General features: G+C 32.2%; 1 protein-coding gene across 1 annotated transcript; it reads left to right on the forward strand.

Annotated features, from left to right (window-relative positions):
• The first annotated feature begins 11,911 nt into the window (after positions 1–11,911).
• On the forward strand, positions 11,912–13,600 carry LOC134727798 (uncharacterized). The gene has a single exon (XM_063592187.1). It carries the CDS (start codon positions 11,912–11,914, stop codon positions 13,598–13,600), a length of 1,689 nt encoding a protein of 562 aa, XP_063448257.1.
• The last annotated feature ends 71 nt before the right edge of the window (positions 13,601–13,671 follow it).

The following is a 13,671-nucleotide window of genomic DNA, read 5'->3' on the forward strand; positions in this document are numbered from 1 at the left end:
CAAATCTTTAAGATATCTTAAAGATATTCCTGTGTTTTATAAAGAAGTAAGAGTCTTGGAATTTGACTGGCGGGGGGCAAACAAACCAACCAGACACAATTTTTGATATTAGAAAGCAAGTAATATGGGGAAATAAATCTATAAAATTTTATAATAAACTAATTATATTTGAGAACTGGATAAGAAGTGATATAATTTACATAAATGATATCTTAGATGATAAAATGTCATTATCGGAAATCTACATTCTACAAATTAAAGTTCAAAATAAACTGGATCGGCGAATTTCAAAAATTAAAAAAATCTATACCAGCAGAATGGATTCAAATTGTTCAAAAAGAGAATTCTGTCAAAACTACAATTAATATTCAGAGAAATAAAATCGTATGGAAAAATAATTTTATTGAGACTACATTATTAACAAATAAAATGTTATACAACTCTTTGGTAAATACAAAACTAGAGTCGTCAATAGGGATAAACAGATGGCTTAGAATCCTACCAATACAAGAAACTCTTAATATGAATTCATTGTACAAATTTATTTTTGAATATATGACTGAAAATAAATTAAAAATATTTAGATGGAAATTATTACATTATATTGTTCCAAATAAAAAACTGTTATTGCAGTGGAAAGTAACTAAGACAGATAAATGTAATTTTTGTAAGCAAGAAGAAGATTATGCTCACTATTTTTTGAAGTGTAGATATTTGAATAAATTTTGGCAAAAAACATATGAACTCTTTAGAAGAAGTAAAATAGATTTTGATATTAAATTGCAACATCTGATATTTGGATATAAAATCACAAATAGTAATTATTATTTTTTTAATTATATACTAACAGTATTAAGTTTTTCTATATATAAGTCATACTATGTATCCGAGCAGAGAACACAAACTTTTGATGTCTTTAGCATTTTTGAAAATGAATTTAATAAAAGAATAGATGCATATAAATCAAGATGTCCAATATTATTGTCAATTAGAAAGAATTTTTAGCATTGATAAATCTCTGCATAAGACAACTATACAACTTTATATTATTTTTTATAACTTAATAAGTTGGATCAGCTGTTTATTTCCCTGGATAATCAGTGGAGTGTAACAGGGTAAATCAAGAGAAGCTTGGACTCTTGGTAAAACTTGTAACAAGCAAGATTAGATGAATAAAAATTATTATGTTGTTAAAAAAAACCTGACTGGCACAAAAAAGCGCAATAAGTTTGAAAGTAGCGTTAAAGACCAATCAATCATTCTATTCATCTTAGGTTAAAGTAAATAAACTCATCATAGATACAAGGACTAAATTTTGTATATACGCCAGACGCGCGTTTCGACTACAAAAGACTCATCAGTAATGCTCGAATCCAAAAAAGTTAAAAAGGCCAAATAAAGTACGAAATTGAAGAGCATTGAGGACCACATGGATTAAAATTCCTAAAAGTTTTGCAAAATTCAGCAAAGGTAATCTATGTCTGAGGTAGAAAAGCCTTAGTATTTCAAAATTTCAATATTTTGTAAACAGTTAAGTTATAAATGTAACCATATCATAATAACTCATGTAAGCACAAAAAGTGCTGACTACTAGGCTGGTGATACCCTCGGGGAAACAAGTCTCCACCAGCAGTGGCATCGACTAAGTGGTTGTAAATAAACTCATCATATATACCAGGATTAAATTTTGTATATACGCCAGACGCGCGTTTCATCTTTAAAAGACTCAGCAGTGACGCTCGAATCCAAAAAAGTTAAAAAGGCGAAATAAAGTACGAAGTTGAAGAGCATTGAGGACCAAAGTTCCCAAAAGTTTTGCAAAATTCAGCAAAGGTAATCTATGCCTGAGGTAGAAAAGCCTTAGTATTTCAAAAATTCAATATTTTGTAAACAGTTAATCTATATATGTAACCATATCAATAATAATTCATGTCAGCACAAAAAGTGCTGACTACTGGGGTATTCAGTTTGGCAATTGAAAAAAACTATATGTTACCGTATATCATTCAACAACGAACAAACCCGAGCTATGACCAGAATATGGTTTCCAGCCATGGGCTGAATAAAACTACTGCCATACGTTAACCTCAGATAACTCAAAGATCTGATAAATTGCGAAAAATTTTCAATCTCCCTGTAGCAGACTTCTAGTAGCAACTGTGTTTCAATTTAGTAGACTCATTATGTGAGCACACTGTTTGAAAATCAGCTACAACAAAAAGGTAGAAAGGCGCTCTTCGAACACAAGTTCAAATTAAAAATTAAATTCAAACACTTGTTCTCACATTTTCATCTTATGAATACACTACATTTCGGGATAGGAATTCTAAGGATTTTTAAAAAAGTAATTACAAACAAGCAAGTGGCATTCTGGAATGGGAAATACTGGTTATGTTGCATTTTAGTCAGCTAGGGGTTCCATAGGGTTCATTTCTTGAACCGATCCTTTTCTTGTATTAGTCAATGATATTCCTTGTGTTTTCACCGTGTTTCTTTGCTGATGAAATCAAAGCAATGTTGGTATTGAAATCCAATTATAACTCATTCACATTACAACGAGAATTAGACAAACTGGTAACATGGGACTGAAATTACCTGCATTTGACATTTCTCCAAGATAAGTGCAATAAAATGTCAGTCATGTCAATTAAATTTAATTATACATTAGTTTAGTTATTTTAAACATATTTATTTATAGTGGATTGGGACACAAGTTTTGCAACTTATATTAATCCCTTTCCACTTTGCGGGTGCGAGTGCTGTCTTGTAGCGGCATTACCCTACTCTTTTTCAAATTTACAAGGATGACTTTAACATGCAAGAGATATGGCTCTCTTTTAACACGGGTCAGCCATTTATCGTCCCCTTTCGACGGACTATCCTCGTTTCCTAAAGACCATACTCGCAAATAGTGTCATGGCAGAGCCGCAAATTGAGTTCCTGAAATTTTCATCCCGAACGGGATTCGAACCAGGAACCTTTGTGTTTGTAGTCCGATGCACTAACCACTACACCACGGCTACATTGCATGATCACTCTTTGCAAAATGCTAAAACAGCAAGATATATCGTGGTAACTTATAATCATATGTATCCTTAAAGAATATGGACATAAGCTCAATTTAACATCCATTCAGCAATGATACAGTTTCCTAAAAAGCCGATCCATAGAATTAAGATTATCAATGTTATAAATAGAAAAACCGAGAAAACCGTTGATGTTGGAACACAGATTTATGGAATAGTTTACAAAGATGAGAAATTAATTTACAATGGGGAAAATCATGGATTACATGTTGTAAATTTATATGATGGCTGTGATACCCAGTTAGTAAACGTTTAATTGACTCGCTATAGCGGCATAGCAATATGGTCAGTTAAACTTTATTTCATATGCAATGATGATTCAGTAACATGCTGTAATCTCCAAGGGGCTGTTAAATGGAAAGTAGATCTAAACACTTCTCTTAAAGACACACGAGGTATAACAGTGGACAACTACGGACGTGTTTACGCATCAGGCAATGGATCCAACAATGCCGTTGTGATTTCTCCAGATGGAAACAAACACAGATCGTTGCTTTCGGAATCAGGTGGTCTTGATAAACCACAGTCTTTGTTCTTCGAAAAAAAAATAAGTTACTTATTGCAAACGAACGCAAAGACGAATTTCTTTATGACGTATCAAAATGAATAGATACAGTATTTCTGATATGAGCTTAGTTGTGATAACTATATTTAAATGAAAAAATAACGTTGATCTGCATGTGTTGTGAAAATTTAAACTACTTTACAGATTTAGTATGTAACATCTGCATTTTTTGGGGTATTAAATAGGAAAAAAATATGCTCATTGGACATTCAAAGAAAGGACTAGTCATTAGTGTTGATATGATTGAGAATGTTAAAAAAAGTTATGCATTTTGGTTCTAAAGTCAGATTATTGTTACTCCAACATTTCCAATAGGGACAAACACATGTTTTTATGAAATCAACAACTATGCGAGTCGAACCTATCCCCTCTTATTGCAGATTTATTTTTTACCAGTTAAAAATGAGAGTTGTGTACAAATTATGTTATCATGTTATAGAAAGAGTTAATAATTATGCAAATATTTAAATTACAGTTTCCATGTAAACAAGTCAATATTTATCTCAAATATACAAATGCAATTATCCACCTTAACTCACTTTTCATTTAAGCAAATTTGTGTATGCTCTTCTGTATTTTTAAAGTTATGGTGTTTTAATCCTGATATAACATCTCTCATGTAATGTAAGTGTGCCATCATTATTTCAGTTTTAGGCAAGTTTGTGTACCACCTATGCTTAGCCTCTCAGTGCAGATCAGGTCATTTTGAAAAGGGGTTACAACCCCTTGAACATCAGGAACCGTTCACGTAATTATAAAAAAAAATCACTTTGGGCGTTGCAATGGCTTTGGCTAACACGGCTGTGATTTTGTAATGTATTCGTTTTTATTCTATAGCTAGTCACCACTTCAGTTTAATCATGTATATCTATTATATAGTAATTTTATAAAACTTACTGTTTGCAAAACATAATAATGATGTGCTTGTCCCAGGCGGATAACACTGGCCGTATTGGTGACAATTTTTTGTAACTTTTGGTCCTCGGCGATCTTGAAATTTGGACTTGTTTTGGCTTTCAAACTTTTTTCATCTGAGCATAGTTTTGTGTGGACGTGACGCATGCCTGGCGTATAATTTTTTTTAACCTGGTTCCTTTTTGTGGCTTTTATTCGTTTGTGTTTCTGTCCTATATTAATCTCATTTACTTATTGTAGCCCTGTCGTGTAATCTTGTCATTTTCATAATGTTATAATTAACATTGCCAATAAAGCGGGAGATTTGGCATGCCACAAAACCAGGTTCAACCCACCATTTTTTCATAAAATGCCATGTTCCAATGCAAGTCAGGAAAAAGGCCATTGTTTGTTTCTGTGTGTGTTACATTTTGGTGTTGTGTTTCTGTTGTGTCGTAGTTCTCATATATTTGATACGTTTCCCTCAGTTTTGGTTTGTAACCCGGATTCGTTATTTCTTTATCGATTTATGAATTTCGAACAGCGTTATACTACTGTTGCCTTTAATAAACATGGGGTCAACACATGATACAATCGCGCAAATGATTAGAACATCAGACCGTACTGGTGACTGGAAGTTTGAATGCACCAAACCATGCAATTCATATCTGAGAAAAAGGCAATATGTATCCTTATTTTAGTATTCATTCATAAATTTTTGTATTATTAAGGAAAACTATCAATCAAAAGCTGTTCTACAATGATCACCTGTCCTTCACCTTAATGCTGATACCTACATTTCCAAAATATGTTCTACATAGTCTGATATTTTCACCTATCGCATTTACTGATCTTGTGTCATAGATAAATAGATATAAGAAGATGTGGTGTGAGTGCCAATGAGACAACTCCATCCAAATAACAATTTATACACGTAAACCATTGTATGTCAATGTACGGCCTTTAACACGGAGCCTTAGCTCACACAGAACAACAAACTATAAAGGACCCCACAATTACTAGTGTTAAAACGTTCAAACGGGAAAACCATCTATATAAAACACGAGAAACAAGAAACACGTATAAATTACATAAACAAACGACAACTGCTGTACTTGAGATTCAAGAAAATAAAAGATATGGATAGCCCATAGAGACCAAAAGCATAGAGGTGCTTATAATATGAAATTATTGCTCGAGTTAGCTATCTAATTATATCTATATTTATATAACTTATATTATCGTCGGCAGTCTTTGGATGTCAACTCGATAATTAATTAAATGACCTCTAGACTAAAATAACACACACGATACGATAATACACATTGTCGAGCCTATGCCTTATTATTTTTTTAATGCTAGACTTTTTCTTAATTAGGATATACGTTAAAGTGTAATGAGAATTTGAGTCAAATCGATGAACATGAATTTGACAGCCAATGTCCCTTAAAATCCCGTGGGTTAAATAGATCTATAGATATATGTCTCTGACAAAACTGCTTACATACATGTGTACTTTAACGTTTAATCACTCAAAGATCTGATGTTTGGCGAATAAATACAAGTAACAGTAGTATACCGCTGTTCAAAACTCATAAATCCATGGACAAAAAACTAAATCGAGGTAACACACTAAAAAGTGATACTGTTTTTAAACTTCCTATAGGTTGCATTTCTGTAAATATTGACAATACAATTTGACATAGGAACTCCTTTTACAGCTCACAATGTACCTCTTTTACAATGAAGTTTTGAAAAAAATCATATCGTAGAATTGAAAGTTCATATGTACTTCAAAGGTCAAAATATAGGGCTGTGGGGCATGTTTTCAACGTGTACATGAACTTCGAAGAGTTTAAACTAACACTCAATTTCTAAACTATCCTTACCTTGACTGTAGGATTACCACAGTTTTTGATATAAACAATATGCATAACTGGGAAACAGTATGGAAACAAAATTAATTATCTATGAATATTCTTTATCTTCCCGAGAAAAGGTGTGGTTTGTTTGGGAAACAGCTGTCTTTACAAAGTGCAACCTGTAATGTTTAGCAACAACAGAAACATATGCAGCTGTTTATTCAATGTCTAGCGTTGATTGAAAAACATTTAAGACGCAATTCTATTTTACTATGTTTCTATTAGGTAGTCTAATTATGTGGGCACAATGGTAAGCAATATCAAACTAGAACAGGAAAAAAGCAACCGGCAATCTCTAAACGCCAACTTTATGAATTAAAACATTGTTCCCATATTATATTATAATCCTATTTCTACCGGAGATTGACTTTGTATAAAGCAAACAACGAAAATCAGCTTCCTACGAGACTTAAAAAGTCTGAGCGACCATGATTGTCATGTGATCACACATCTTCACATTATCATCTCATGAATAAACTTCACCATTAAGAGTAGGAAGGGTTTAAAAAATTTAAGAATTTTTTAAAAAGTACTCACAAAAAAAGTAGTTTTGGGGAGGGAAATTCTGATTATGTAGCAATTAAGTCAGAGGTTCATTTCATAGACAGATTTTGTGGTAATCAATAACTGATATTGCATGTGTTTTACATCAGAACTATGTGTATTTGTTGATGAAAGCAAAGACATGTTTGTAATAAAAATCAAATTCTGACTCATTTGTATTACAACAAGAATTAGACAAACTGGTAATTATAACATGGTACTGAAATTGGATACACAATAACATTTACCCCAGATCATTGCAATGGAATTGCACATTTGATTATGCATTTTATGATCACTCTTTGGAAAATGGTAAATCAGCAAATCTCGTGGTACCTTATAATCAGATGTGACCTCAAAGACTATGCACATAATCTCGACTCTTTAGAATTTTAAAGACGACATGTGAGTGTGCTTGTTCACTTTTAGAACTTACAACAAGATATAGACAACATCGCCGAGTTTTCATTTTCGTTTTGTAACCAAAAAATTATTACAGATATTATAATCTCCGACTGGAATGACGTAGCCTCTCTGATATTACTGAAGAAACGATTCATGATTATTCAGGTTATGCACAATATAACAAGGAAAAGGTGTTCTACATATAAAAACCCGAAATGAGTTTCCTCATAAAAAGACAAACTGGACATTTGAATTCAAACAATTTCCAAATTCCATCTTGTATAGCACAATACAAAAAATATTTATTTCTCTCCCAAATTACAACTTATTTCCTACTGAATCAAACTACAAGATAACATCATCAACAGTACCTCGGGAGACCCTTCAAGTTTAAATATTCAATCTCAACACATCAATATTAAATTCAGTTATACATAGTATATTGAACCAATTATACATAATATAGTGAACCAATTATACATAGTATATTGAACCAATTATGCATTGTATAGCGAACCAATTATACATAGTATATTGAACCAATTATACATAGTATATTGAACCAATTATGCATAGTATAGTAAACCAATTATGCATAATATAGTGAACCAATTATACACAATATAGTGAACCAATTATACATAATATAGTGAACCAATTATACATAATATAGTGAACCAATTATATATAGTATATTAAACCAATTATACATAGTATAGTGAACCAATTATACATAATATAGTGAACCAATTATACATAATATAGTGAACCAATTATACATAATATAGTGAACCAATTATACATAATATAGTGAACCAATTATACATAATATAGTGAACCAATTATAAATAGTATATAGAACCAATTATAAATAGCATATAGAACCAATTATACATAGTATATTGAACCAGTTATAGATTTGTAACATTATTTCTTTTTATATTAGAAATTGTATATAATATGAAATCAATGCACGTCTTGTCAGGAATTATAGGACATCATCCTCAAAGAACAGGGATTATTCTGAATTTAACCGCGTTATAATACTTATCAGAAAGTCCGTACTGGTCACGTGTCAAATAACTGCATTAGATGAGGGGCGAGACATATTCCGTCTTGCATAGCACAAAACAAAAAAATATTGTTTTCTCTCCAAAATTTCAACTTAATTCCTTCTGAATCAAACTACAAGATAACATCATAAGCAGTACCTCGGGAGACCCTTCAAGTTCAAAAATTCAATCTCAACACATCAATATTAAATTCAGTTATACATAGAATATTGAACCAATTATACATAGTATATTGAACCAATTATACATAGTATAGTGAACCAATTATACATAGTATAGTGAACCAATTATACATAGTATATAATAGTGAACAAATTATACATAGTATAGTGAACCAATTATACACAGTATAATGAACCAATTATACACAGTATAATGAACCAATTATACATTTGTAACATTATTTCTTTATATATTAGAAATTGTATATAATATGAATTCAATGCACGTCTGGTCAGGAATTATAGGACATCATCCTCTAAGAACAGAGATTATTTTGAATTTAACCGCGTTATAATACTTATCAGAAAATCCGTACTGGTTACGTGTCAAATAACTGCATTAGATGAGGGGCGAGACATTTTCTGGATCTAAGTTATATCAAGGTTTTGAACACTTACACAATGACATGCTTGCTTGAGAAGTAGGTGATTTGTTTCTAGCAAAAATAATCTATTATTACAAGTTTTAATTTTTATGTTTATTGCAAGTCAATAAAGTCATTGACTTTATAGTTTACTTTCGTTTTCGCTTTGCATATAAGGTTAAAATATCAAAACATTAGGTATGTGAATGAATGGCAGAAATAGATAACAAAAACAAAACCACAAACATGAAGCATTTCCCAAATAATTCTCGTTCTCCTTGATCTTATTTTAATGAAATTCGAAATTGTTAACATCACCAATAATATTTTGAGTACAGATATTCATATGGAACTGTACTTTTTCAAGTGCCATGTTACAAATATGATTTACTTAATATTTGTCCGTTTAATCACGGGATTAAATTGAAGACGGATCAAAGATCAACAAAAGCACATTTTTAGTCAAGGTTAAAGGGCATCCCAAAAGTCTTTGACTAGGTATAGAAGTATACTCATTCCTTTACTTCTCCAGTTTTATTAGTAACATTCTCTCTCATGATGAAAGCTATATTGGCTGTGCAGTGTTTTCTAGAGAGTTTATAAATACACTGAAAACTTCTGGTCTTAATGATGGTGCTAAGTCCGATGACTCGTGTAAGGCGAATTTTAAGCCTCAGCACGTTATTGAACCCTGTCAAAAACTCTCTGAAGGTACTATAGGTGGTGATTGTATATATGCAGCCCTTAAGATTTTAGCATTTTCAAGGTGGTCATATTTGTCTCAACTCAGAATACATGTAACATTGGTGGTGTTAACAAGTTGGATTTTTTATTTGAAATAAGATAAAAAACAAAAAAAACAAAAAAAAAGACAAAAAAAAGGAGAACGAAAAGGATTTTGTCAATGGTACGTGTTTTTGTTTTTCTTATTTATTTGTTCTATTTATTTACATACCCAATGTTAGAATATTTTAACCTTATACTAGAGTCGAAAACGAAAGTAGACTTTAAAGTCATTCATTTTATTGACGACTTGCACTGAACATAACTGATTGATTGTTGGTTGCATTAGCACAAAAAAAGCTATATTGCGGAGAGAGCTAATTCGAATATTTTTTACAATTTAAAGCATATTTTAAAATAAGACAAAGTAGGGACAACAGATACAAAAGGGACAGTCAAACTCGTAAATCTAAAACAAACTGACAACGTCATTGCTAAAAATGAAAAAAAAACAAACAGACAAAACAATAATACACATGACACAACATAGAAAACTAAAGAATAAACAACACGAACCCCCACCAAAAACTAGGGGTGATCTCAGGTGCTCCGGAAGGGTAAGCAGATCCTGCTCCACATGTGGAACCCGTCGTGTTGCTTATGTGATAACAAATCCGGTAAATAGTCTTATTCGATAGGTCACATTCGTGAGAGGGAAGGGGATTGTAGTTACGACGTAAGGAACATATCCGATATCATTTGTGAAACGGTTATTCCATAACGTTCAACCAACTCGTGATGGCGTCCGTAAAATTTACGAAGGGGTGATATCAACTTCACCATTTGGAACTCTTGGTTTAATAGCTTCCTTGTAAGCAACCCTCTATCAAGTAAATCATGATAGGAAATGCAAGCACGGGAATATCGTATCAATTGGGAGATATATACCCGGTATGCAGGTGCTGCTTGAATATTGCTACTTAGAAATGGAAAGTTCACAATTGTAAAGTTGAAATCATGTCTTTCGTCGTATTGTCAATTTCTAGATGTAAGTCAAGATATGAAGCCGACTTAACTGTATCTGTAGTATCCTTTATTTCCAGATGCGTTGCACATAGTCACCAAATCTTGAATTATTTAGTGAAAGAACATCATCTATATAGCGGAAAGTAGAGTTAACGGATATTGCTAACTTCTTATCTTTTTTCCTCCTTAGAAGTTCCTGCATAAAGTCAGCCTCATAATAATAAAGAAATCAATCGGTTAGTAGAGGGGCACAGTTTGCTCCCATTGAAATACCGACAGACAGTTGAAAAACACGTCCTTCGAACGTAACAAACATGTTGTCAATCAAGAAATCAAGCATCTTGACAATATGTCCTTCAATATACTAAAATTCTAGAATAAAGCAAGTTGATTATTTACAAATAAAAATCAACAGTAAGATAAAATTTAAAATCGAATTAAACATAATAACATTTTTATATGTTATAATAAATTCCAATTGCATTGAACATGAAAATTAAATCATATAATAACATGTCGTTGTTATTGTTCAAACCATTGCTTTCTTATAAAATGCCTTTGACTAGATATTAAAATAAAATAAAACATGCACTACTCCCTTTGATTCAAGTAACAACATCCTTACTTATGTGGAAAGTCCACTTGGATGTGCATTGATCACTAGAATGTTTATAAACACACTAGTAACTGAAGGCTCTATATCTGATGACGCGTAAAAGAGACTGTCAAGCTCTCTCTGCAAGCTATTGAACCCTTTCGAAATCTCTCTGAAGAAATGTAGGTGGACTGTTACAACACTTAATTTTGGAACTTTTTTTTGGTCTTTACCTTGTATATTTTTTTAAGGAAAGAAATTGGTATTTTGGTTAAAAGCGGTAGGAGAAGTGTTCATTCAGCGTTTATACAAAGTATTTATAATTTTGTCAATATACTTGTTAGATTTATTATGTAGAATTATCTTTGTTCACGTGTATTTTCATTTTGATTTAATTGTCTTTTTTAAATTACTATTGGAAATAATTGAAGCAGGATCTTTTCTTCGAGAAATAAAAGGCAATTTTTACTTTTTAAATTTCTTTTTTTGTAGCATGTCGAGTAAATATACTGTTTGTGGAGTATGTGATTATCAGCACATTAACAAACCATCAGTGGTCTGGTGTTCAGAATGTGACGAAGGACTTTGTGAAGAATGTAAAGTGCACCATGCAGCTTCAAAGGGGACCAGACACCATAGTATCGTTCAAATCTCGGAGTACCAGAAGCTTCCTTCCAATTTATTGGAAATAACTCAAACATGTTCAAAACACGATGAAAAATACCAAATATTCTGTAAGAAGCATGATTGTCCATGTTGTAGACGATGCGTTGTTGAAACACATAACGATTGCAAAGATTTAAACACGATAGAGGATGTCATTAAGAATGTAAAATCATCAAATGCATTTTCAGAGATGGAACAAGTGTTGAAAGAACTTTCAGAAAATTTGCAGAATATAAGAAAAAATAGACAAGAAAACATTAAAAGTCTAAGGGAGAATAGAACACAAATAGAAAAAGAAGTTCTGCAGACACGAAGACTGATTAACAATCATCTAGATAAACTGCAGGAAAACTTGACGAAAGAGTTGTATGACGTTGAGGAAAAGGAAAACAAAAGCATCATAAACATAATAGCATCAATAGAAGAGAAAGAAAGAGAAGTCATCGAAAGCCAAACTATTTTAGATAAAGTAAAACAACATGCATCAGACCTCCAGACGTTTCTGGCTATGAAACATATCCAACGAGATGTCACAATCAACGAGCAATTTCTTGAAACGTTAATAAAAGAAGAGAAAATGAACCACGCATCTATTTCTTGGAAACACGAAAATGCTTTGGAGATCCTTCCTACCCAAATCAAGAAGATGGGGACCATTATCTTGGATACAAGATCAGGAGATGCATCCGTATCAAACAATAAGAACAAACAAGCACAGATAATGACACCTAACACACCTGTTCCTTCTATTGATGATGTCAGACTTACTTTACGAGGGACCGTGAAAACATTTGGAGATGATATCACTAGTTGCTGCTTTCTTCCTGATGGCAGAATGGTTTTTTCCTGTTACACTAGTGATCAAATCCACGTCTTGAAAACCGACAGATCATTAGATTTTACATTGAAGCCGGGATTGAAAACATGCCATATAGATTTTATCGAGAATAGTCAAACACTTGTCGTAACATCTGGCTTTAACTACAAACACATTAAGATTATCAATGTTATAAACAGAAAAAACGAAAAATCTATTGCTGTTGGAACACAGATCTATGGAATAGTTCACAAAGATAAGAAATTATTTTACAATGGGGGAAGTCATGGATTACATGTTGTAAATTTAGATGATGGCTCTGATACCCAGTTAGCAGACGTTTCCTTAACTCTCTATAGCAGCATAGCAACATGGTCAGATCAACTTTATTTTATAAACGCGGATGAGTCAGTAACATGCTGTGACATCCAAGGGACATTGAAATGGAAATTAGAACTTAACACTTTTCTTACAAACGCAATGGGTATAACAGTGGACAATTATGGACGTGTTTACGTTTCGGGTTTTGAATCCAACAATGTTGTCGTGATTTCACCAGATGGAAGCAAACATAGAGCTTTGCTGTCAGGGAAAGATGGTCTTATAAAACCACAATCTTTGTGCTTCGATCGAAAAAACAACAACCTTCTTATTGCAAATCAGCAGAATGACGCGTTTATTTATGACGTTTTAAAATGAATTGATACAATATAACATAAATTACCTTCTTAGTAGTTATAATATAATGATTGTAGTGAAAAGCGTTGGAT

Source organism: Mytilus trossulus, chromosome 8 (genome assembly GCF_036588685.1).
Source record: "Mytilus trossulus isolate FHL-02 chromosome 8, PNRI_Mtr1.1.1.hap1, whole genome shotgun sequence".
Taxonomy (NCBI): Eukaryota; Metazoa; Mollusca; class Bivalvia; order Mytilida; family Mytilidae; genus Mytilus; species Mytilus trossulus.